Source organism: Stegostoma tigrinum, chromosome 15, assembly GCF_030684315.1.
Source record: "Stegostoma tigrinum isolate sSteTig4 chromosome 15, sSteTig4.hap1, whole genome shotgun sequence".
Classification (NCBI taxonomy): Eukaryota; Metazoa; Chordata; class Chondrichthyes; order Orectolobiformes; family Stegostomatidae; genus Stegostoma; species Stegostoma tigrinum.
This window is the reverse complement of record NC_081368.1, coordinates 25,263,572-25,290,539: the sequence shown is the minus strand read 5'-3', so window position 1 is coordinate 25,290,539 and position 26,968 is coordinate 25,263,572. Positions and strand designations below refer to the sequence as shown.

Below are 26,968 nucleotides of genomic sequence, written 5' to 3'. Positions count from 1 at the left end.
GCTATTCTGATTTGTTCTCCCACTTACACACATTAGCTGAAGAGGTTAAATTGCACATACATGGAAGCTCAAGGGATATATTCTAAAAATGAAAATAAGCCATTTGTGACAAATGCCTAATTTGTTTACATACCATTAATAACACATTCTTTTTTCACTCCACTTTTAACCCAACCCACATTGTTTTATCCTCCACACCAGTGTATCTGAATAATGACGTTGAGATTGTGAAGGGGATTGACAGATTAGCAGTTGTTTTAGCAATAAAAGGCTGCCCACTCTGCTGTATCAGTGCCACCTTTGGCTCCATTAAACTTTCTTGCACCTTTATTCAGGGGATCATGAGTTCAAGCCTCAATCATGAGACACCAGTACTTAATGCAGGCAGGTACTTCAATGCAATGCTGCTGGCATGTTATTTTAGGGATAAAACGAGACACCAAGCTCCAATGAATGTGGAAAATTCCATGGTACTATTTGAAGAAGAACAAAAGCATGCTCCCAGATTTGTGTAATAATAGTCAAACACCCAACAACTAATAATAGATATTTTGGCTTTTTGGCTTGATGCAGTTTGTCAGAACTTGTGCACACCTCAGCTGTTACATTTCCGAGACTGAAACAGTGACTAGACTTTACAGGAACCTCATTGGCTACATCATGTATTTGAATATCCTAAAGGGGAGAAAGGTGCTACTTAAATCCAAGTTCTTTCCTTCCTTTGGAGATTGCAGGGTCAAGCCAAATCACCCCAGTTTTTGATTGTCCAGTGCTACATTGTTTAAAAAAGATCCCCTGGTTCTTGTCTATTCTGGGCAGTGAGAGCGCATGGGGAAATATCAAACAGATTCCATCCTGAGCAGCAAGGGGCCAAATGCTTTGCTAACGAGATGACAACAACATGAAGCATTGGAAACAGCAGTGTTTTCTTCAGCTCCCCAAACACCGGCGATCTCTGAAAGGGCAGGATGGATAAACAAAGGAGAGAAGAAGGAATGAGAGGATGAAAACGAAAGAAACGAAGGAGAACGCGAAGGAAAGAGCCTCATAACTTACCTGTCTCGGTTGCAGTGTTTGTGTGAGAGGCAGCCCCCGCTCTTGGGAGCATGTGTCAGCCCCAGTCGCGATCATACCAAAGGCTGATTGACTGGCGCCTCTGTCACATCAATGCAGAGCTGTACCTACATTACTGACCTATCGAAAATCCTGTCATCCAACAGAGAGAGAGAGAGAAGGGAAAATAACCTCCTGCCGTGGCTCCAGCGAGAGGGCTGAAGTGTGCCGGCTATTGTTAGAGGTTCGGAATGTACACCCCAGCCTCTCCTGGCTTCGCTATCTCGATGGAGAGCTGCGCGACCAGTTCCTAAAGGAGGATCTGGGGAAGCCGAGAGAGACTGACAACACACGCTTGTCTCCTGCACTTTTACCAGCAAGCCCCCACCACCGCGCCCCCCAGGCCCCCGAACCTGTAGGATATAATAATGTCTCCGACACGTTAAATTAAAAGCGAAGTGTCTTATGGCGGAAAAGTTCATTTGCACAACCGTCGTGTGCAGAGGGGAATTTTAAAAACGTTTGGGATCTTAACGATCTTCAGCGATTTACATTGTATCGTGCCGCGAAGTCTTCAGGATGACAACGTTTGTACAATTGCTGCGTTATAAATTCAGCGAAAACTACACTGCACCGATTTATGGGGGGAAACTAGCGTACAGGTAAATATAAATGTCTTTTTTTCCTGTTCTACTGCACCTACTTGACTACCTTTAAATCAAAGAATAAAACCTTTGTTTATTCATTAAGAATGACAACGTTTAGGATTTGGAATGATGCCACTGCGCGAGGCAAATGTAGGGTATTTTCTATACTCTTGTATAAACCACGTAATGAATAGGATAGATTTTAAGAAATAATCATGTTTAAAAACAAACACCAAAATGGACCCAGTAGACAGGGATCTGAACCGGTCCATCCAATAGCAGGCGGTGTTTCACTGGGGAGCTGTAAGATCTGCTCAGATGGACCTACGGGCAAAGGCTGGCGCTGGGAAGGTGTACATTTACAGTTACTCTGAACTCTTTCACACCCATGTTCTCCCCCACCATTACACAGCTTCTTATTTTAACAAGTCAACCGAATCTGTCAGGCGCAATAAACAGCTCAGTAAGTTTTCATTAAATCCGTCTGGAAAAAAGAAAATGCACTTTGCAAAATTTGCTGACAGTGGACAGATCTCGCCTTCAGACGATGGGTCCAATAAATCGACAGAACCACAAGCGCGTGAAACTACCATCCATTTCTGACTTGTTTATTTGGGGGGAAGTAGGCTGGGGTTTAGCGTCTCTCGGTCTTAACGGGTGGGTCTTGTACAAATTGCTCGTAGTTCTTTATTTTTGAATCTTCATCTTTGGTTCTACTGCACAGTAGTTTATAATATAACGACCCTGCCTGCCCCAGTGAGGCAATTCGATGACAATTTCAGCATCGAAGATACTAGTCATCTATGAACTGTGTGCGAGTCTTTCTTAATGGGGTCTCATCTTGCCGAACAGCTAAAGCCATTTCTCGGACTGTGGCAATATCTTCCCCCGCCAACCCACCCATCCCCAACACCCCATTACTAAGGTGTCCTGTTGAACATCACAATATCACAAACAGTGCAATTACTATCAAAGGCTGCTTTTTAGCAGCCAGCGGAGGGAAACAGCCTATAACATTTACATAGCGTTGTCGGTACTCACTATCTTTACAATCTCATTCCAGCAATTTTTAAATTGCCCCTTAGACAATTGCACAAATGTAAACATTCACAGCTGCTACCGGGGCAGAAGGGTTGGGGGTCTAGTCTGATTAATGCCGGGATCTCTGTTGCTGCAGTAAATAGTAGGGAACATGAAAGCTCGGGGAGCGGTCTTGCGAAAGAATTAATTATGAACTATTTGTTGAAGTGTTTAACATTGAATATTTAACCAGGGTTAGCAAACACCAATCTTGACAACTGGCATTGACGAAACAGTGACCGTGAGGCTGAAAGCAAGTAGTTAACCCCGTTTGGTTACGTTGTTCTCCCCCCAAAAAATTGAGGAGATTTATGAAGCTTTTCACTGTTATCTGTAAGCGCATTGACGTACGCTAGGGAGGTTCATTCTGATAGATATGATTCCAATTTCCGACCGAATCACCCTTCCCAGGAACACGTCCGTTAACCCCAGGGCTCACAGGCAATTTCACAAATCGACCACAAACTGGGGAAAGTCTGTGCGCGCAAGCCTTTAGAAGATAAATTCTAGGGATTCACCTCAACTGCGCCATCTCCAAAAGAAACGAACGGAACGGATCGAGTGAAGGGGTAAATTTTATTAGCGGTCACGGCTCGTAACTTTGGCGGAAGAGCTGTGGAAATCCCCAGAGAGAGATGGAGAGAGAGAAAAATACCTTGCCTAAGCGGTTTCAGAGCGTTTCCATCCAAATCACGTCGGGGAACTCGCGCGGAGATTCACCCCATAAAGTAAAGGTAAGGTCCCCATAGTCTGCACAGACCGTAGGGCTGCTCCGTCTTTAGAGAGAGAGATAGAGGGAGCTGCTGGTGGTTTAACCTGAGGGTCACCACTCCTCAGGTGAGGGCAGAGGTGGAGAAACAGAATCACTCATGGTAGCCTCAGCCAATGCGAGAATTGAACCCATGCGCCTAGACTTACAAAAAAACGACTAGATGACATAATGCAGAAGAAATTGCTCTTAGCTGAACACAGCAGGTAAGCAGAGTTTCGTGGCACCAATCCACCCAAAGGGAGTAAGGGAATAGAGAATAGCTCAGGACTGCGGTGCCATTTGCAGCGTCACTCTCTGTGAGACAAAGAAAACTGAGTTGGAGTCCCATTGCTTCCTTGAAGACCACGGCAGGTACGTTAACAGTCACTTCATAACATGACAGCTTGCAATTCGCAATAGTAACAACTTCCTATAGGCCGTGGGAGACCAGCCTTAGGTCCTGCAGAATTACAGTTTCTGGCATCTATTCCAGCAAAACTTAGTGACAGAAACATGCATCACTAGAGGTAGGAAGTCTGCAATTCCAAGAATAAATCTAAAAAGGTACTCGATCACAATAAAGTGCTGCAGGGGCCTTCCAACCTGGAATTTATAAACTCAATCCACCAGGGTATTATAGCTCCTAATGGTTCATTATATCTGCATACACTGTCCAAATGTTCTATTAATGACACTTTCTTAATGCCACACCCTTCCCTTTTCTCCATCTGCTTGCATATTACTAGTTTTCAAATTACAGTCTCAACCCCTTTTGAATACAGTCGTTGAAGCTGATTCAACCACAATCTTAGGCAGTGCGGCCCAGACCCCAACTGCTGGCAGCATGAAACAGCCTTTTCTCATATTGCTATTGTTTCCATTGCCAATTACTTTAAATTTGTGCCTTCTTATTCTCAGTGTTTTCATAAATGGGAAGTTTCTCGCTGTCTGCTCTGTCCAAATATCTCATGGTTTTGATTACATGTGTGAGATCTTCTCTTAGCCTTGACTTGTCCAATCTATATTCATTATTGAAGTTTCATTCGTATAAATCTCTTTGGCACTCACACCAGGACTTTCATTTCCTTCCTAAAATTTGGTGCTCAGAACTGGACACAATATTGTAGCCGAGATAAAATTAATGTTTTATATAAATTCAACATCACATCTATGTTCTTTTACTCTCTGTCCCCATTACTAAAGGCTAGGATATTGTCTGCTTTATTAACTGCTGTCTCAGCCAGCCCTAACACCGTGTACACATACATGCCCATTGCTCTCTGCTCCCGCACCCCTTTTAGAACTAACCTTATTTTTTATTGTCCTTTTATGTTATTCCTACCAAAGTGAAAAATCTTATATTTTTCCACATTAAACATCCATCTGCCACCTGCCCTTCCATCATATCAACTTGTGTACATCTTGAAGTTCTACATGATCCTCCTCATGGGTTACAAATATTTTCACATTTTGTATTATCAACAAATTTTGAAATAATGTCTGATGCACAAAGATCCATGAATCAATAAAAACAATGGTCCCAACCATGGAAAACTCTACTGCTATAATTTCCCCAGACAGAAGAACACCCATTTTCCAATACTCTCAGTTTCCTGTTACACAGTCAATTTTCAATCCATGCTGCTATTGTCAGATTTAATCTATGAGCTTTAAATTTGTTCACATGTCTGTGCTGCACCATTATATTAATGACCTTTTGGAAGTTCATGTACACCACATGAACAGCCTCACCCTCATCATGCTCTCTTTTATGGTTAACAAGTTGTTTAAACATGATTTCCCATTAGAAAATCCATGTTAGTTTTAATTAGTTTACTTGCATTTGCCCCCATTGCCATTCATTTTTGCCATGAATTATTGTTTCTAGATGTATTCCATCATTGATTGGCCTGTAGTTCCATGATTTATTTTAGCCACCCGCCCCTAAACCCATCCTTTTTTTGAATGAGAGTGTGACACTTACAATTCTCCAGTCCCATGGCACCACCCTTGAGAGTAAGGAAATCTGAAAGATTATGGCCAGTGCCTGTACAATTTCCACTTTAATTTCCTTCAATATGCCTGGATGTGCCTGTGCCAGTGCCTTATCAACTTTAAGCAACATTAAGATAGCCTATCCTTATCATTTCTAAACATTTGTAGTGATTGAATTATTCCCTGTCTCTCCATGCCCTGAGTAGCATCTATCTTGGCAAAGACAGATGTAAAGAATTCATTTAATAATCCATCTTTGCCCCGCCTCCATGTCTAAATCCCCTTTTTCCTCCGTAATTGGCCCGATTTCTCTTTTTACCATCCTTTCTGTATATGTGCCGATAGAAGATACAGGGATTCCCTTTTGCTTTGGTTCCAGTTTCTTTTCAGACTCCTTCGTTCTTCTTTTTATTTTTTTTTCACATCTCCTCTGAGCCTTTTGTATTCAGCCTGGTTGCCAATTGTATTTTCCACCTAACATGTTTTCGTAAGCACATTTTTTCCTTTTTCTATCTCCTTTGTCCTCAATCAAATTCACCAATAGCATGAAACTTGAGAGGAGAAGGAAGCAAGAGCATGAGTTGAAAAGAAGCTGTAGGATGGATTAATGATGAATGAAATTCAGCATTGGGAAGTAATAGATAAAAGATACATGTACCTCACAGGAGAAACACAACTTGATCAAGGATACATACGAAGGAGACATAGTGGAACTAGTAGGCTCATTATTGATCACATCAACGTGGCGTGCTGACAGTAAATAAGTTAGTTGTACTACAGTGCTATATCAATTCAGCTCGATTTGTCAAAAATCCACACTGAATCTACAGTATTCCTCTCAAGGTCAGACTTGGAGTGCTGTGTTTGGTCCCAAAGATCATTTGCTATGAGGCTGATTGTTCATATCAAAATGAAGTGTTTTAAGGAACGATTTTCTAAGTTAGTACACTTCAGGCTCAGAATGGGGCATCCCAAGAAGTCATTGAAAAGTATTTAATATACTTAATGGAAGAGAAAGCATGGGCACATTATAATTTTCTGACGTAGTAGTATCACAAAACGAGAGGATTTAAGTTCAGACAGCTTGAACTGGATACATTAGGTCAGGGATCATGCTGCTTTATCTATCCTAATACTGATCAGTACTGGATTGCCAGGAAGGGATGTCAGTGGCAAAACAATTTTCACTAAAAATATCTTGTGAACGTTAGAACCAACCATGCTGGAAAAGAGGAGAAAAAAATATGCTTGGCAGGACCAGACACACACATGCTATGAATTTGAGACAATACTTTTTAAGCTTTACTATTGAGAATTGAATTCAGTTTTATCATTAGGCGCATCAATGACTGAGATGCTGCTTCCATGTTAACATCTCTATAGAAGAGAGAACAACAATAACGCCTTGACTACAACTCAGCCAAAATTCTTTTCATGCTTAATAATTGAAGTGCTGGAAAGTTTACATGATTCGCCCTTACAAAAAAATACACAAGGAGAAGGGAAAATGCACTGAATATATTCAAGGCAAGTTGTACAGATTTTTTATCGAAAAGAGAGTCCAGGGTTGTAAAGACCAAGCAAGAAGGTTAAGGCCACAATTAGATATTGAAAGACAGAGTAAGATCAATCAGCTTTACGTCTGCCCTTATTTCTTATAATCTTATGGAAACCTGTCCGGAAAAGTGACTGACAGTTGAGATTAGGCAAACGTAATACATGACAATTATTAAGGTAAAGAATTCCCCAAAGCAATTAATGGAAAACTTTTGTTATATTGTTTAGAAATTTGCTGTAAGCTATCTGTTAATTATAAGAACAGAAAATTATGAAGATATGGCAGTGTTTGTTTCTAAATGGTGAAGGATTTAACCCTTCAGCAGAACTCAAGAAGAAAAGGAAATTCATAATGAAAAGACATAATTTCATCAGTTCTGATACAGAAGGAAGCTAGGCGGAAGGAGCTCAACTAAAAAAAACTGTGACACTTGTAATCAGAAATAAGGGGATAATATTTCAACAGGGAGTTGTCAAAATCCGGTGCTATGAATTTAGTGGAACCCTAGGAGATACAATAAAAACAGATCTTCTCTTGATATCCATGCCGGAGATGGAAAAAACCTTTGTAGAAATTTTATCCCAATATGTCAGCAATACCCTACAGGTGTAAGTTTTGTAATATTCCTTTCGAGGTGTCAAACCGATTTCTGCTAAAGCATTTTTGCATTTGTAGTCCATAAGTAAAGCCTGAAACTTAAAATCTCTTGGATGTTGTATAGTGGATAGGGATCACCAGGTAATAATCTGAAGAAGGGTCCCAACCCAAAACATCAGTTTTCCTGTTCCTCTGATGATGCCTGGCCTGGTGTGTTCCTCCAGCTCCACACTTTGTTATCTCTGACTCCAGCATCTGCAGTTCTTGCTGCCTCACAGACTGATAATCATTTTTTTAACAAGGTGATATGTTTCAGAGTTCCACTAACCATGTAATCCTATGCTCTGAAAGGCAGAAAGTGACAAACTGTCAGACATTATCATTCAGGCTCAATCTACGGTATATATTTTGATTTATTCACAAAATATACGAGGGAGATTTTTCATATGCAGTAGTATTTGCAAGTTTTGATCCAGATCATTTTTTATATTGATAACTTCTCATATGTTACACTTAAGATACATTTTATTGTGTTGTGTAAAATGGTTACTGAGCTAAATGGGACAGATTCTGAACAGATCTAGCAACTCTCAACTGGACATCCGTGAAGCACTGTGTGCCATCAAGAGTGGCAGAATTATATTTGGTTAAATGGCCAAATTTATATTTTCACTCTACAATTACCATTAAACCAGGAGGACTGGTTCAATGAAGAGTGTAGGAGGGTATGCCAGGATAGGCACTGGGCATACCAAAAATAGGATATTAATCTGGTGAAGAGATAACAAAGGACTATTTTCAGAACAAGCAGCATGCAATAGATATCACGACGAATGGATCATATCCAAGATTTGCAGTCATGCCATGTCCAGTCATGACTGGTTGTGGGAAATTAAAAATTTAACAGGAGACGGAGACTCCACAAATATTCCCCATCCTCAGTGATTTGCAACAATTGCATTTGCAACAATCTTCAACTAGAAATGCCAAATGGATAATACATCTCCACCTCTTCCAGTGGCACCCAGCATTACAGATGCCAGTCTTCAAGCATTTCAATTCATTCCAGATGATATCATAGAAATGTTTGCAAAGACTATGGGCTCTGAGAATGTTGTAACATTACATTGAAGATGAGTGCTCCAGACCAATCTATGCTCCTAACCAAGGTGTTCCAGTACAGCTTCCAGTACGGTAGTATTTTTTTGGACAAATTGAAAAATTGAAATTCACGTTCTCTCTTCTTTTTCCCCTTCTAAGACCTTCTACAACAACATTTTTGTGTGGGTTTTGTCCAATGCCTAACCATTGGACCCATGGATTACTCAGTCAAATTGGAAGAGAATATAGGAGGCATGGTTACTAACTTTGTGAATGACATCAAAATTGGTGGTACAGCGGACGGTGAAGGTTATCTAATACAAGAGGATACTGATCAACTTGGCCAGTTGGCCGTGGAATGGCTGACAGAGTTTAGTTTAAATAAATGTAAGGTGTTGTATTTTGGCAAGACAAATCAGCTCAGGACTTATAAACTTAGTGGTAGAGCCCTGAAGAGAGTTGTCAAACAGAGAGACCTAGATGTGCAGGTCAGTAGTTTCTCACAAGTGGTGTCACAGGTATGTAGGGTAGCATTTGGCATGCTTGCCTTCATCGATCAGAACATTGAGCACAGGAGTTGGGACATTGGCTTGTATAGCTGTAAAACATTGGTAAGGCCACATTTAGAGTACTGCATACAATTGTGGTTGCCTTACTCTGGGAAGATGTTACTAAACTGGAAAGGATGCAAAAAAGATTTACAAGAACAGTACTGAGACTGGGAGGTTTGAGTTATAAAGAAAGCCTGCATAGGCTGGGATAATGAGAACTGCAGATGCTGGAGAATCCAAGATAATAAAGTGTGAAGCTGGATGAACACAACAGGCCAAGCAGCATCTTAGGAGCACAAAAGCTGACCTTTCGGGCCTAGACTCTTTTTACCCTGGAGCATTGGATGCTGAGAGGTGAAGTTATGCAGATTTATAAAATCATGAGGGCATAGATAAGGTGATTAGCTAAAACCTTTTCTCCAGAGTAGGGGAGTCCAGAATTAGAGGGCATTGGTTTAAGGTGAGAGGGGAAAGGTTTAGAAGGGATATGAGTGGCAGCCTTTTCACACAGAGGGTGGTGTGCTCATGGAATGAGCTGTCAGAGAAAGTGGTCAAGGCAGGTACAATTACAATATTTAGAAGATATTTAGTTAGAAAAAGTTTAGAGGGATATGGACCAAACACAGACAAACGGGACCAGAGTCCATGACTCTATGATTCTAAGTCTCTAAGATTCTCATTCCTCCTCACTTGTAGGTCCAATGGAATATTTGCTGACTATTTCTAGAACCTATTTGACATGCTCAGCTATTAGTTGTCATGTCCAACCAAAGGAATCTCTAGTCACTGAAATATTTGCAAAGAAATAGAAGATTAAGCAGCTGCAGGAATTGTTTGGATAATTATATAACTTAGACTTGGTAACTAAAGCAGCTGTCACAGATTAAGCTGGAATATCAGAGTATTTATTTGCCCTTGTAAGATGATATTCAAATTGATTGGGAAATTTTCACCATAATGGTCAAGTGGAAGGGAACTATAGACAAATCAAACATTATAAATTACCTTCACTATAGTTTAATTTTTTAGTTTTTGTGCAGGCACACATCAGGATTAAAGATAAATCTGGGTTCAAATTTTGGACCCCTATTTGTAATATAATTAGTATGTATATGAACTACTGTAGTTGTGTGCATGCACATTCCATTGTAAACTGAATGTTTGACATTTGATATCTGGTAGGATCATTCTTGCTGTTGTAAATTGGCCATGTACAGACCATTGGACAACCCTAATATAAAATTTTGTATTCGAGCTCAACATCTGAGCTCAACATCTGATTGATTGCCTTTGCATATTTTGTGCAAGAGTTTTTGTGTACTATTCAAATAAGATGATAATATATGTAAATCAGAATGTGCAGTTTCCTGTCATTCTTGGTGGAGTCATACTGTGTGTTGAACCCATCTGGTGTGCGTATAAAGAGAAGCTCCATTTTCAACACCACTCTTAAAGGGACAAACTTCTTTAATGAATATTTTTCCTTTTTTCTGCAATCACCTTTATAAGCACTTTTAGTTTTATTCATCTGCATTTCCTTATTTTCTTGCAGTGTTCTTTCCCTTGGGATGCTTTGTTTCCCTTTTTTGGGCATCAGATTATATTGACAGTATTTAAAAGTAACTCACTCCAACTCAAAAAGTTACAAATGTTGATCAGAGTAGTCAGACATGGCAAAAGGATAATGGACATGGAAACATTTACCCCAGCTCAATAAGTAACAAACCAGCTGATTACAAGCAACAGAATCCCATGCCAGTTAACCATAAATATTGTACTAAAGACAGGAACTTCAGGTACCCAAATCATCACATCTAAAAGTAGAAGTAGAGTAATGAAAGCCGGAAGACCTTTAGATTCTAGAACTAGACTACTGCTAGTCACTATTACACTATTAGCTGTATGTATAGGCTCTGTTGAAATTAACAACAAAGGACAAGTGCCTCCACAGACTCTGGATAAGCTCAGAACTGGGTCCACTGCTGTACCATCTGTTGCAAAGACATTTGAATCCAGTCTGAAAAATAGAATCACTTAGTGGCATCAAGATTTCCACTGTCCTCAAATATCTGAATGCACTTCCTTCCAGGTTACCATGGAGATCATTTGCATTATCAACAAATGTACTGCAGATAACAAACAAGTGACTGATATATTGATTAGTGCAGCCAGCATTTTTACATCCTTTTCCATTGAATAACAACATGAGCATGATGGAACTATTCAGATTTATACTTCTCAAAAATCATCCTGAGAGCAGGTTCCCACTCTACCTTTACCACTATCACATGTTTGTCCACCTATAATCTACCTCTCAATCACTGTTTCTTTCTCTAGATGTGGATGTGTATATCTGGTTCTGGTGACCTGCAAATGTGGTTGAGAAGGATGCAGGGTGCTGGTTTCTTGGGTGGCTGTTGGTGATGTAGCTGTATATTGAAAATACACCTTTGAAAAAAACGTGAAGGAATGCAGGCAAAATCCCCTTCCAAGTACTCACTGACTTACAAAAATGTGGCATGGTGTATGTTAGTATTTAGTGGTTTGTAATGAATGCGTGTGAGGGTAAGAAAGTATGAAAAAAATGGTTCTTTTGGAAAAAGTCTGTATCTCCACCATGCATCACTGTCTTATCTCTTAATCACAACCAACTATAAAGAAGCCTCTCTAAAGGTGTTCAGGAAGAAATAATTTAAAGTCATTTAGCTATGGTTTACTCCTTATCAGGTATTGCCATGTTGTCATACAAATCAACAAGTAGATTTGTAATGCTTGGAGTGTTGGGAACCTGTATAATGACACCCAGATAACCTATGCTGGAATCCATCCTGGATGTGAGTTACAGGTCAAAGGGAAGGTAACTGCCGAGTGGTAATTGATGGACTGTTAATCCAGAGAGCCAGCTAATGTTTTGGGAACATGGTTTCAAAACCTGCCACTGCAGATGGTAGAATTTAAATTCAATAAAAGTCTGGAATTAAGAGTCTAATGATGACCACAAATCCATTTGGAAAAACCCATCTGGTTTGTTAATGTCCTTTAGGGAAAGAAATTGCCATTTCAATCTAGTCTGGCCTAGATGTGACTTTTAACTGCCCTCTGGGCAATTAGGGAGGGGCAGTAAATGCTGGCCTAGCCAGTGACACCCTCATCTCATGAATCAATTTAAAAAAAGGTACTGCATCACTTGTTTTAGTGGAAATATTTATTTATTGATATTTTAGTTTGAAATTATGTTGAGTGCCACCAATAAATTGCAACAAGAATTAATACCATACTTCCATTCAAAATATCTGATGAACATTCGAGAGTGATTTGTATCAGGCTGTAGTCATTGTGTGGGAATGTGTGTTCATCTATTTGGCATGAGGTTCAAGTGGGTAGCTTAGTCATATTTGGTTTATGCAAGTCTGCAATTTTCTCATTTGGACCAGTCTCCTTGTGCAATATGAATCGCATTGATCCTTTGCATTATATTTAGTCAGGTGCTACACACCACTCTATTCCGTTGCTCCTTTCAGAAGTGACTACAAAACCGCTGAAGCGTTCTTGCACTATTGGGAAATTTCAGTGCTCTGTCTTGCCAGTGCAAAATTAAGTGTATGAACTGCAAATAATTCATTCAATATTCCCTCTAAAGGTTTGCTTGAAGAACTGCTTTGCCCTTTAATAGACAATTACAGCCAATTTAAATAGATGAGGCAATCTACAATACCCCACTTCAGGTCTATGATCTTGCTCTAATGGGTGAAATGTATGCCAGAGCTCAGAGGAGGGTATAATTAGGATTGGCCCTGGAAAATTAATTTGGGTCAAGCTTATGTTATTCAGTGGTTATATTGCCTCTCCACAAAATCTTCTTACCTTCCAAGAATGTCACAGAAAAATTAGGTTTAATGCATCACAGTCCTATTTGAGGAGTCACTTTTGTCAGCACTGTGTAATTGTGTATTAGTCAACTCTTTGAAAATGTTCATGTGTACAAATTATAATAAAAGACTCATCAATTCAAAAAATATCAGAATAGTTGATGGAAAAATAAATCCCAGACCATTTAGAAAAAAGTCCTCTCCGAGTAGTGGCCTTTTCATCACCATACTTTTAACAAGTATCCTAGGCTCTACAAAATTAAACAATAATTGAAATTTTAATGCAATATGATTTAGAAAATCCTTTCTTAAAGTTTAAAGTAAGCAAGAAATTTAACACAGAAAATTCCAATGCTTCTCTGAATAATCAGTTATTAAAAAGAATTTGTTCAATAATATTATTCCAAGTTGATGATTCATCTAATAGAAGAGTGCCAGTTATGCAAAGAACATTGCATGAATGTCAGGCAAATACAACATTGATCTTAAGTTATAAACCATCCAAATTGAAGCACTATAGTATGAATCATATAATACAGTAACATTACATTTTTTGAGTCACATAATGGTGCCTGTGGTAAAGGTATTTTCAGTTCAACCCTGCAATTGATTCTTGTTAAATAGTACATCTACATATCTAATTAGTTATAGTATCTATAAACCTACATTACATTGACATTTACAGCAAGATTAGAGTACACTGATAAAAACTTGAAAGTCCACCTGATCTCATTATGCACTGGCCTGTAACTCAAAATACATTCCATTTTGTAATGTTTCCTGTGCTTTATAAATGAGGATGGCTACACAATCCATCTGGCTCATATTATTGGGTTTAGCAGTATCTGCAATTCAATTTTTTTCTGGTATTAGATGAAATCTATGGAAAATAATCTAAAATTTTATCTTAATTCTACTTAGCCATAAAATGAAAAAAATGTAATTTAAATCTTGGTACCCAGTCCTAGTGGGTTGCTTAAACAAAAATGAATCGAGGCTGAATATTAGGACATTTCTGATAGTATTCAATGGAGAAGGTTACATTTCAAGACAACATAACATGAGAAGAAACAGAAATTTTAAAAATAAAGATTCCAATTCATTGTGTTCAGCTGAAGGAGAGGTGCCATGGCACCTAAAAGCATCACAACTTCTGTTATTATCTTCTTCCTCTGAATTTTTTATTGACATAGATCACATCAGCAATTCTATAGATAATGATGTGGTCACACAGTTAGAAAAGATCTTACCAATGCCATCATGCCACCCTGTATAATCAGTCAGTTTGATAATATAGCCAGTTTTATTGGCGTGCGTATTTAAGAAGACATGACTTACAGTCCCCTCCCTCTTGTAGTTTATTAAATAATACTTCTTGGTAGTGAGTTATTGCATTAGTTTGCTGCAGCACAGCAGTTTCTTAGCAGCATTACATAGAACATAGAATATAGAACAGTATAGCAAAGTACAGGCCCTTTGGCCCATGGTGTTGTGCCGAACGTTTACCCTAATCCTGAGGTTTATCTAACCTTCACCCCCACCTTATGCTACCATCCATATGCCTATCTAATAGCCTTTTAAATGCCCTTAATGAGGCTGACTCCACCACTCTCTCCGGCAATGCATTCCACGCCCCGACCACTCTCTGAATAAAGAGCCTACCTCTAAAATCTTCCCTATACGTATCTCCATTCATTTTAAAACTATGCCCCCTTGTAAAAGCTACCTCCACCATAGGAAAAAGTCTCTGGCTGTCTACTCTATCTATACCTCTGATCATTTTGTCCACCTCTATCAAGTCACCTCTCATCCTTCATCATTCTAAAGAGAAAAGCCCTAGCTCTCTCAACCTTTCCTCATACAACTTTCCCTCCATTCCAGGCAGCATCCTGATAAATCTTCTCTGGTAACTGAAAAGTGGTCACAAGAATATGAACAACATAGAAAGTATTTAGGTGAACAATCTAAATCTTTCTAAAAACCAACTGTTCTGCATTCTGGTACCGTCCAATGAACCCATGCCATCTTCTAAGAAAGGATTCAGAGCTATTTTGCAATGTTCTCCTCCTCAGAAAAGGTAAATTAAACACAATGCCAGAATGTGGACCTAATGTTGAATCCTTGCTGTATATTTTACCAACTCCTTTCCTTAACATGAAATGTCTACAATCACTATAGCATCAATGTTATTGGCTTGAATTTTGCAATAGTAATGACAGTGAACTGCCAATGTTCATCATAATTATTGCTTTGCAACTGACAGCAACTTCTGGAGTCTGCAGTTAATTGATAAATTTTGAAATTTCTGTCTGTGATTCTATGCTTCTCTAGTTTTTGAAGTTCCCGCAGATTAAAATCAATTAGAATTCATTGAACTAATGAGAATAGCTTCTCTTACAATGAGGTAACCATACATCTCTGTTTTCCAAGTGCTTTCTCCAGATAAGGTACTGTGTTTCTATACAATCAATGGCCTTAGAAAAGTCTCTTGTTCATAAAAATGTTCCCAAATGCCCCTACTTTTAATTTCTCCTGTTGGAATAGATCCAGTGCCTAGAGCACAAAATACATCGCATATCTCACTTTGGGCATAGGTAAAAATATATAACTGTCTCGGTAGTAGTAATAAATGCATTTGAGACAAATATCAAGAATGGTTCTGTTATTGCTATTATTGGCATTAGCTATTGCATAGATGGGAACAGCAATATTACGGTTGCCATAGGTACAGCACTGACTGAATGGCACATGACGTAGAACTCACACAAGATTGCGAAAAGTGAAAAATGAAAATTGCGTTGTCAAAAAAAGCATAATTGCTGCTTTTATAACCAGCTATAGAAATTTACCATCCAAAAAGAAACATCTTCATTGCATTTAATACAGCAATCAGTTTCTTCCATTTCAAGAGAAGGCAGGACTTCCATAAAAGAACTGAAAGAAAATATAAAGCTGCTCTTTATCTAACTCAAGTTCTGAAACCCTTTTTTTTAGTTGAGACAACACCAACTGGGCCATGTAGGCAGTGGGTATGAAAAGCTGATCTTCCTGAATAGTATTACTCGAAAAGTAATAAGCATTATCTGAGTGTGCTTCAATAGTTTGCATGCGAATGATATTCATATTTGTTTCGCATTTATAGTGTATATATGCAGGCTGAGAAAACAACTTACCTCACTATGCTGCGCAATTACATTTCCTGTCTTTGTTACTGCACTCTGACCCTGTGTGCAGTCTCAGCTAGTGCATGAAGGAAACCCATGCTGTTAGTATCAGTCTGCCTTGGCAGGCAGACCAGACATACGGCGAACTGACCCCCAATTATTAGCAGGATACGGAGCTCATCATTACTGTTAAACATCCTCTCAGGCCCTCAAGAAATGATTTTCTTTATATTGAATGACAGCTGTCTCTATTGTGATTAATTAATTGCAGTTTTGTTTTAGTCATCCTGATTGCATGTTTTTTGCTATCGATCAAAGTTAAAAGTGAAAGGCTAGACAAAAACTGATAGAACTGTGGATGCTGGTCTGACAGCATTTCTGGAGAGAAATGAGAGTTTACATTACAGGTCCAGAGACCCTTCTTCAGAACTCTTTCACTCACCTCAAACACTGTCCCTCCACCTGGACCCCTCCTTCTTGCCTTTTATCCGCACTCGACCTGTTCATTGAGAACTTTCGATGTGGCACTGGACTCTGGTTGCCACGGTGTGATGGTGAGCGCGCTGGTTTCTGAAACTTGTGATCCGAGTTCAAGCCTAGTTGGAGCCTTCTTGGCTGTGGCTGACTTGGTGTAATGGTGAGCATGCTGGTTTCTGAATCCTGTGATCTGAGTTCAAGTGTAGGTGGAGCCTTCTTTATAGGGGTGGCATGGTGGCACAGTGGTTAGCCTCACAGCACCAGGGACCCGGGCTCAATCTCACCCACGGGCAACTGTCTGCGTGGAGTTTGCACATCCTCCCCATGTCTGTGTGGGTTTCCTCACAGAGTCTAAAGATGTGCAGGTTGGGTGGATTGTCCAGGCTAAATTGCCCATAGTGTCAGGGATGTGTAGATTAGGTGGTTTATAGGGGGATGGGTCTGGGTGGGATGGTCCGAGTTTTGGTGTGGACTGATTGGGCGAAAGGGCCTGTCCCCACACTGTAGGTATTCTGTATTATATCACCAATCGCCTCAATTTCTCTGCCTCTCCTCCTGCCGCCCCCACCTTACCCATTCCAACCTATCTCCCTCTGAACTGACTGCACTGTGTGTTTTCAGATCCAATTCCGACTTTGTAATTAAGCTCACTGACAAGGTGAGGTGCAGTTGTTGTCTGGTGGACTGACCTCTACATTGCAAAGGCTGAGCACCAACTCTCAGATACTTCCTCCAATATCCCCTGGACCATGATCCCACTATGGAACATCAGGCCTTATTCCTTTTGTGATCTCTTCCTGACTGCTCCAAACTCATAGACTCCTGATCCTGCACAACTTGCTTGTACCTTCCTTGCAAAATTCACAAACAGGTCTGTCTGGGCTGAATCATTGTTTCTGCCTGCTCCTGCCTCATAGAATTCATCCCGTCTTATCTTGACTTCAATCTCTCTCCCCTCATGCAGTCTTTTCCCAATTACATCCACGATTCCACTGATGCTTTATGTCAGTTTCAGAAATTCCAGCTCACAGGCTCCAGCTGCCTCCTGTTTACCATGGACATGCAATCCTGCAATTCCTTTACACAGCCATCAGGATGGTTTCCAGACTCTTTGCTTTTTTCTGTAAAGAACGACTGAACCATCTCCATTCACCAACACCCTCGTCCCCCTGGCTAAGCTTGTCCTCACACTGAGCAACTTTTCTTTTAACTCCTCTCACTTCCTTCAGGTTTAAGGGGTAGCCATGGGTACCTGCTTATGCCCCAGGTTATCTGTTTCTTCGTGGGGTATATGGAACATCCCTTGTTCCAGACCTACACTGGCCCCCACCCACAACTCTTTCTCTGGTAAATTTCCTTATCACGGCTCTGAAGACAGGTCATATGACTTGAAATGATAACTGACTTGTCTTCACAGATGTTGTCAGACCTGCTGAGATTTTCCAGTAACTTCTGTTTTTGTTTCAAAAGTGAAAGGATTCAGTGGTGTTGCTTCTTGTCTTGTTCACAGCGAGAATATTTCAACATGATTTGCTGCTTTCTGTGCTTGATGTTATCATTGTTGCCAGATGTCTGATGAACCTCTTGATTGAGCACAAGACGCAAACTGATTTTGGGAAAGGAGAAGTCAAGCCACAATGTCACTACATTGTAGTCGTCAACTGTCTTTGAGATCAGTCACTTTGCCAGTGACTACAAAACCCAGCAACATTTGGCTTCTCACTTGCACTTATTCATGTAATTCTGCTCCCAAACAAATATTGACTAACAATTTCTACAATAAGTACTTTAAGAAATAGGAGTAGGCCATTTGGCTGATTTAACCTGTTCTGTGATTCAATAAGATCATGTCAATCATATGTGACTTTAATTACACTTGTTTGACTCCCCCACATAACTCTTGGCTTCCTTGAAGATCAAAAATTGTCTATTTTAGCCTTAAATATGTTCAGTGATTGAGCCTTTACTTCTCTTTAGAATACAAAATTCCTAATATTCACAATATGCTGAGAAAATAAGGGCATTTCTCCTCAAATCTTTCTTAAATTGAGACCCCCTGTTCTGACCTGAGTCTTAGTTCACTAATGAAAGCATCCTATCAGCACCTCGCCTGACAAGTCCCTTTAGGATCTTTTATGTTTCAGTAAGATTACCTCCCATTCTTTCAACTCTTGAGCATTTGCCCAATCTGCTCAAATGTTCCTCACAGGACGGCCCCTATATTCCAGAAATCAACCTGATGAACTCTGTCTGAGCTGCCCCAGTGAAAGTATATTTCTCCTTATTTAAGAAGACCCAACCTCAACATTATATTGTTGGTGCTGTCTCATCGATGTCCTGTAGAAATGTCATATGACTTTCTTACCTTGATATTCCATAACCTCCTTGCAACAAAGACCAATATTCAGCTTGTCCTTCTATTTCCTTGCCAGCCATACCAATGTTTTGTGATTCATTTGAGGACATATATATCCCACTATAATGCAGCAGTCTTTTAATTTCATCTTTTCCATTTGAAAAACATTCTGCATCTTTATTCTGCTAAAGCAAAGAACCTCATAGTTTCCTACATCATACTCTATCTGCTAAGATTTTACTTATCCATATACTTTATTAATATACCATCCAAACTTTGCAGACTTCTTTTGTCCTCTTCACAAACAACTTCCCTGCTTACTTTTGTATTGTTTGCAAATTTGCCTGCAACTGCTTGGTCCTTTCAACCTAGTCATTAATACAGATTGCAAATAGTTAAGGTTGCCGCATGATCTCTGCAATATTTCATTTGTTGTAATTTGCTAACCTGAAAATGACTTTATCCTGATTCTCTATTTCTATTTATTGTTAATTAGGCAGTCCTCTGTCCATGTTAATATAGCACACCAAACATCTTTCTTGCGTTGCAGCCTTTTACCTGCCTCTGGTTGAATGATGTTTGGAAATACAAATTCACTATATTTACTAGTTCCTATATCAGCCACAATGATCAGCTTATTACAGCTTAAAAGAACTCAAAAAAAGTCGAACATTAATTCCCTTTTATAAAATTATGTTAGCTTTATTTGATTGTACTGTGATTTTCTACACTTCCTTAATAATTGAATTCCAGATTTTTTCAATGACAGATATTATGTCAATGGATCTATAGCTTACGGTTTACTGTCATTCTCCATTCTTGCATAATAGAGTTACTTTTGTGTTTTTTGAAATCTGTTGGAACCTTTCCAAAACCTAGCAAATTTTGAAAGATTACAACTAATGCAACTACTTTCACTAGCACGTTTTGTCCATTGAAAATTATTATTTAAGTTTGTCCTTTAGTGGATGGTTTTTCTGTCTTTAAACATGAAGACTGATACCAACCACTTGTTCAATGCTTCTACCATTTCCTTATTCCCTCTTCTTAATTCCCAGCTTATGTCCATGTGACCAATGCTGGCTTTAGCTACTCTCTTTCTATTTATATACTGATAGAGTTTCTCAGTGTCTGCTTTTATATTTCTTGCTAGTTCCTCTCATGTTCTAATTCCTCCTCCTTTATTTTCTTTCACTCAACCTTTGTTGGTTATAAAATGGTACCAATTTTCTGGCCTACCACTAAACCGCTATCTGCTCTTCTTCTAATTTGACACCATCCTTAATTTCTTTAGTTAGCCATCGATAGTGAAACCTTCCTGTAGAAACATTCTTTCTTAATGAAATGATTAATTTTTCAGAGTTATAAATTGCCTCTTGAAATAACTGGCATTGCAACTCTAACCATCCTATCTTGTAACCTATTTTCCCAATCTACTGTGTTGTAATATTTCTGTGATCGATTTTATTCAAATTAAGGACAATAATTTTAAACTCACATTTTTCACCTTCAGACTGAATCCAAAGTTCTGTTATGCTAAGAACACTCTTGCCCTTAGAATAAATTAATTGATATGGTATTAGTTAGTCCATTGGAGCCTTTTCTGCATTTACATGGAAAAGGAAGCATGCCTTGAGTTCAGTCCAAACTGGAATAGGATAGTCTTAACTTTAAAGGAAATGCTTAAGCAGTCTTACAGGGGTTGAGCTACTCATCTAGAGAGGCAGAATCTCCCCCCACAAGACACATCCTAATCCTGGGTGACAAAAGACACAGTATAATTACAGAGGCCATGGTGTGAAATAGAATGCATTGAAATTGAACTCAGTAGGGTCTTTTAGATTTCAGAAGCAGTTTGGGTACCTGAATATTAAGACCTTCTGTGTAAATATGAGATAATTAAGTCTGTATCAAAAAGGAAGATGGAGCCTATAGTTTTGTGCCTTATGGCAGTACAATGCAGGAAATATGGGGCAATATATGTTTAGTGTTGCAGGTTTCCACCAGCCATATGAAGATGTGGTGCACTGTTCATAGAAACTCCTGTGTGATCAGCATTGGAGGGTATCACCATCAGGATCAGACCACTGCATTTCAAGCCCTTGACGTCCAGGCACCTTGGGAAAGTGTTAGGACTGTGGAACAAAATATGAGGCATGGAACATTACAGGAGAGAATAGAAACTTCAATTGCATTGTCACTGAATTGGAATCTGGAAGATTATTTTCCTTTGTTCTCCACAGCTGAAGTCAGTTTGAGCCCTTGTTTGAAGTATTTCTGAGCAGAATGAAATAATGTGAAGTTGTCCCAGCATGAACAGAAAACATCCCAAAGCATTTTGCAAAGGTGTAAGCATAAAAAGTGCTGAGCCAAATAAGTAGATATTGTGAAGCATGACAAAATGTTTTATCAAAGGGGAAAGGGGAGAGAATGGCAAAGATCTGTGAGATTTAGGAAGGAAAATCCAGTATGTGAGACTGTTGCAACAAATGGAGACACCAAAGTAAGAGAAAGAGAGTTTGGGTGGAGGGAACATAACAATGAGACAATTAAATTTTTCAAATGGAGGCATGGTCTGGGAATCAATGCAACTCGATAAGGATAGAAGTGGGAAGTAAGTTGGACTTGACACAGCATAAGATGCAGGAAAGATGAGGTAAGCGTTTTAGACATAGAATTATTCTTGTGGATGTTAAACCCAACATTCTAGCATTGTAAATGTTTAGGTTGCGAACAGTTTGATAGTATAAGATAGAGACTGGGATGCAGGGAGGAGAGGAAAACAAAAACATTTACATTGCACCTTTCATGACCATTGATTGTTTCAAAGTGCTTTACAGCCAATGAAACACATTTGAAGGGTAAACATTGTATGATATATGGAAGTCTGCAGCCGTTCTGTGTGCAGCAAACTTCCACAAACAGCAATGTGGTAATGACCAGATAATCTGGTTTGAGTGATGTTGAATAAGGGAGAGATGTTGGCTAGCAAACTAGGAATAACTGTCCTGCACCTCTTCAAAATAGTGCTATGGAATCTTTTACATCCACCCAATAGATAAATGAGGCCTTAGCTGAACATTTCATCTGAAAATTGACACCTGTAACAGTGACACTGTAGAGTTATCACAGATTTTGCACTCAAGTCATAGGCTGGAAATTGAACCCAGCGCATGTGCAACTGAAAGGCAAAGTTGCTACTGACTGAGCGACAGCAGACATGATAAAATTGGTGGCAAATTGTCTAGAATATATGGTGGCCATCACAATATTTAACCAGGGGAAATGGCAATAATCCAAGATTTGACACATAGGCAATAGAAGGTTCAAGAGAGGTGTGAGGCGAGTGGAGCTAGATGTTGTCAGTTGATCCTATTGTCAGCAAATGACCTTACCAAGGGTCAGTGCATAGATAAGAAAGGCAAGGATACAAAGGATTGACTCAGGGGTCTTTAGTGGGAGGAAGAGAAGCCATTGCTGGAGATGCTGTGATTACAACCAGATGAAATAAATCACGCCAAAATTCACCTCATTCCTTAATATTGTAAACTGTTTCTTTCCCTCTCAAGGAGACCATGTAAGAGGATGAGAAGCTGCAAGTTACTATGCAAATGAACAGAGTGAATTTCACTCAAAACAAAATATCATTATCTAAGTAGTAAATTTTATGATGTAAAGACATCCCAAAACACTTGATAGTAAATAATGAACATTTGAATTATAGTTACTTTTGTCATGTAAGGGAATATGACATTTACTTTATCCAAAAAGGCAATTACTTAATGACCAAATATTCTGTTTCACCATAAACATTGCACTTCACATGTCCCTAATAATTCTAATTATAGCACCTCTCATGTAAAAATTAAAGCAATTTAATGCACAGCAATAAGAGAAGTCAGTAACTCAAGAGTGAAAAGGAACGACTTTTGCATTTGACAGACAGCTCATGCCAAGAGAATGGTTTTAAAAGGAGAAATGGACAGATGGAGCTTCAGAACACATGATCATATATATCAATGAAAGCCTCACTAAAGATTGTGAGTCATGATTGGGAAAGATTCTTAATTGGCAAGTGATGCAGCCATTAATGATAGCTTATCCTCACTTACTTCCAAACCTTCTTTCCCATTCTCCTTACTGATTCATCCTTTCTGCTGTAGTTCCTCAGACATTGTGTTATAGCTCAGACAATAGTTTTGTCTGTTTGGCTGTGATGGTAACATAAACAACCTAAACATATATACACTCTTAGGGCCTGGACAGTGAAGAAGAGTGAGAAATTAGTTGTTTTGTTTTCTTCCTGACCTTGGAGTACAAAGGCCACTGTTAGACCCCTCTCAGACCATACCATCCCACACAAGATAACCCAATTCAGTTATTTTAATTAAAATGCCTCCTAGCACTCAAAGAGTCAATTTTGAATCAGTTATGCTCTAAAAGCTAAGCTAAGCTTCCGGAATTTTCTTTTTCTCATTTTAAAACAGGATCCATGAGGCACAATGAACAATGGCCCAGCTGTACTACAAAAAGGTCAACTATTCTCCATACATAGACCGGATTCCATTGCAGATTGTACGTGCAGAGAATGAGCTCTCACTAGAGGAGAAAGCTTACCTGAATGCGGTGGAAAAGGGGGACTATGCCACTGTGAAGCAAGCTCTGGAGGAAGCTGCAATCTACTTTAATATTAATATCAATTGCACGGATCCTCTGGGACGGAGTGCACTCCTTATCGCAATCGAAAATGAAAACTTAGAGATCATGGAGCTGCTTCTGAGTTTCAGCATTTACATGGGGGATGCATTGCTCTATGCAATACGAAAAGAGGTTGTTGGAGCAGTTGAGCTTCTGCTGCATTATAGAAAACCAAGTGGAGAAAAACAGGTAATCCATCTAATTGCAAATTATGTGTTTGAATATGTTATCCTGCTGTGTGGCATGTTGCGATAAGCAATTGGATGGTAAGCCATCTGTGATAGTGTGACAGGACTTGTGTTTGCTAACATGATTCTTCCTTATGATGAATTTAATACATGGCATTAATATGTAACTGGCTGTTCATCTCAGGGTCAACTAAAGCATCAAGATTGCAAACAGTTGCTAAAGTGTAGCTTGGAGCTAGGGAGCTCAGAGTGCAGTCTGAAAACAATTCTTACTGACTTCCCAATGTTTAAGTCGAAACTAATGAATTACTTTAGATTATGTTGTCGGTGGGCAGCACAAAAATAAGAAATACTTGGGAGCCTTGAATAGAATCTTCATGTGCACCAGAATATAATCATAGAATTCTATGTGGGCTAGCTATGGGAAATGCAGGATTACAGGGATCGGGTAGGAGTGAGGATCTGGTTGGGATGCTCTTTTGGGGGGGGATCAGTATGGATTTGATGAGCTGAATGGCTTCCTTCCACACTGTAGGAATTCTGCTGCTCTATAACCAGAGGTAACAGTGTGGCAATAGGAAGAGAAGGCAGTGCAAGTGGCATTCTGCCTCCGATTGGGTAGATAGGAATGAAACCAGACATGCAGCAAAGGAGGATGCTTTGGACAAACATACAGACAGGTTTACAAGAATGAGGAAGTAAAGTTTACCTTTGTCACTGTTGTATAGGATACATTTTGCAACTTTGATAAGAGCTGTTTCAGTACAGTGGCTGGGGTGTGGAAACTCAAATGAAGGATTTGAATATGGAATTCCAAGAAAGTTGGATTCAGGCTTAAAAGGCAACAACATGTTTAAGAGCTGGGTGATCGGCAGTTTAGACTCAAGATATAGCAACGTGAGCAGGAGGTGTGTTTCGTGTTTAAGATTGAACTCAGAGCTGTCATAAAAAGAGATTGACAGAAACTAGGGGAGTGAGTTCAGGGGTAAAGCAGGGTGGACCTTAAGGGTAGTTTTGTGCAGTAACCTACTGTGAGATAAGGACATTGCAAAGTTAGCTGATTAGATTATCACAATCTTCCTGACGTACAAGTTCAGGAGCTCCACATACTCATTGTCAAAGGTAAGGGAAGGGAACACAAGTGAGAGGTGTTTAAAAACATTCTTAGCTGTGGAGAATAAAATGCCAGGAGTTATCTTTGCAGGATGATTCCAGAATATCCTGGAATAGTCAGCAGTTTTAGCAAGGGACACAAGCCCTGATTGTGCTTTGTGGCCCAGACAACTCTGTAAAATAATGAAATTGATTATTTGGAATCAATTTCAGTAGAATTTATAGCCTAGTACAAGCATTCCAGATAGTCAAGGATAAATGAAGCGAAAGCTTGAGCTAACTCTGGAAAACTCTATATTCCAAAACGTATTTGATTCAGGTAACATGAATAGAGTCATAGAGTCATACAGCATAGAAACAGGCGCTTTGGCTCATCATGTCTATTTTGACCAGCAAACACCGAACTACACTAATCCCATTTACCGGCAATTGATCCATAGCATTCTAAACACTCATCTAGGAGTTTCTTAAATGATGTGAGACCACCACCCTTTAAGACAGCACGTTCCATATATCCATTACCCTCTGGGTGAAAAACCTTTATTTTAACATCTCCTTTAAACCACTTCCTGCTCACCTTAAATTCATGTCCTCTGGTAAATTCATGTCTATCCGCCATGGGGAAGAGATTCTCATGATCTACCCTATCAATACCTGTTATAATTTTGTACACCTCAATCCCCCCTCAGTCTCCTCTGCTCAAAAGAAAACAAACTCAGCCTATCCAGTCTCTCTTCATGCCAGGCAACACCCTGATGAATCTCATCCTCACCTTCTCTGTTGCAATCACATCTTTCCAATAGCGAGGCAACCAGAATTGCATACAGCATTCCATCTGTGGCCTAACCAATGTTCTATGAAGTTGTAACAAGACTTTCTTCCTCTTATATTCCATGCTCTGGCTAATGAAAGCAAATATCTCATAGCCTCTTTACACCTTGCCTCCCTGTGCAGACTCTTCAAGGAATGGGGCGGCACAGTGGCTCAGTGGTTAGCACTGCTACCTCACAGCACCAGGGAGCCGGGTTCAATTCCACCCTTGGGTGACTGTCTGTGTGGAGTTTGCACATTCTCCCTGTGTCTGCGAGGGTTTCCTCCAGGGGCTCTGGTTTCCCCCCCACAGTTCAAAGATGTGCAGGGTAGGTGGATTGGCCATGTTAAATTGACCATCGTGTTCGGGGATGTTTAGATTAAGAGGGTGGATTTGGGTGGGATGCTTTGAGGGTCAGTGTGGACTTGTTGGGCCAAAGGGCCTGTTTCTACTCTGTAGGAATTCTGAGATCTATGGACTTATACACCAAGGCCTCTTTTCTCCTCAGTACTCCCAAATGACCAACTAACATTCATTGTATATATCCTTCCCTTATTAGACTTCCCAAAATACATCATCTCACTCTTATTGAGATTAAATTCTAGCTGCCAAATTTACCAGCTGATCAATATCAGGGTGCAGCCTGAGTTCATCTTCCTCACTATCAACACTCCCAAAAAAAATCTTACTCTGTTCAGAACTATGGAAATTCAATACAAAGCTTGTGAATGAAGTAAAAAAAAAGTCATCCCAGCTCCTAGATAAAGAGTGATAACTAATTGATGTAATTTTGCCTCCAGGAAGGTCATTTACCTGGAGCAGCAATGTTTATGTTATCTCCCATAAAACATAAAAATAGATAATGTAGTATTAAAGAATCCAACAGACATTCCATGAGTACTAACTATTATGTACAAACATTACATTCACAGAAACATCAGTATCTGGACTAACATTAA

The 26,968-nt window shown here is 39.5% G+C and overlaps 1 protein-coding gene across 3 annotated transcripts in view; it reads left to right on the top strand.

Annotated features, from left to right (window-relative positions):
• Positions 1-753: 753 nt before the first annotated feature.
• LOC125459058 (short transient receptor potential channel 5-like) overlaps positions 754-26,968 on the top strand; it is a 90,715-nt gene continuing 64,500 nt past the window's right edge. The window contains exons 1-2 of one of the 3 annotated variants that reach the window (XM_048544984.2): positions 754-1,715; positions 23,687-24,086. In XM_048544984.2, the coding sequence (XP_048400941.1) occupies positions 23,709-24,086 (378 nt within the window). In that variant the 5' untranslated portion in view covers positions 754-1,715; positions 23,687-23,708. Of the gene's footprint in view, positions 1,716-3,204; positions 3,515-3,819; positions 3,904-23,686; positions 24,087-26,968 lie in introns of those variants that run through there. The other 2 variants (XM_048544985.2, XM_059651379.1) reach the window with 2 other exon arrangements.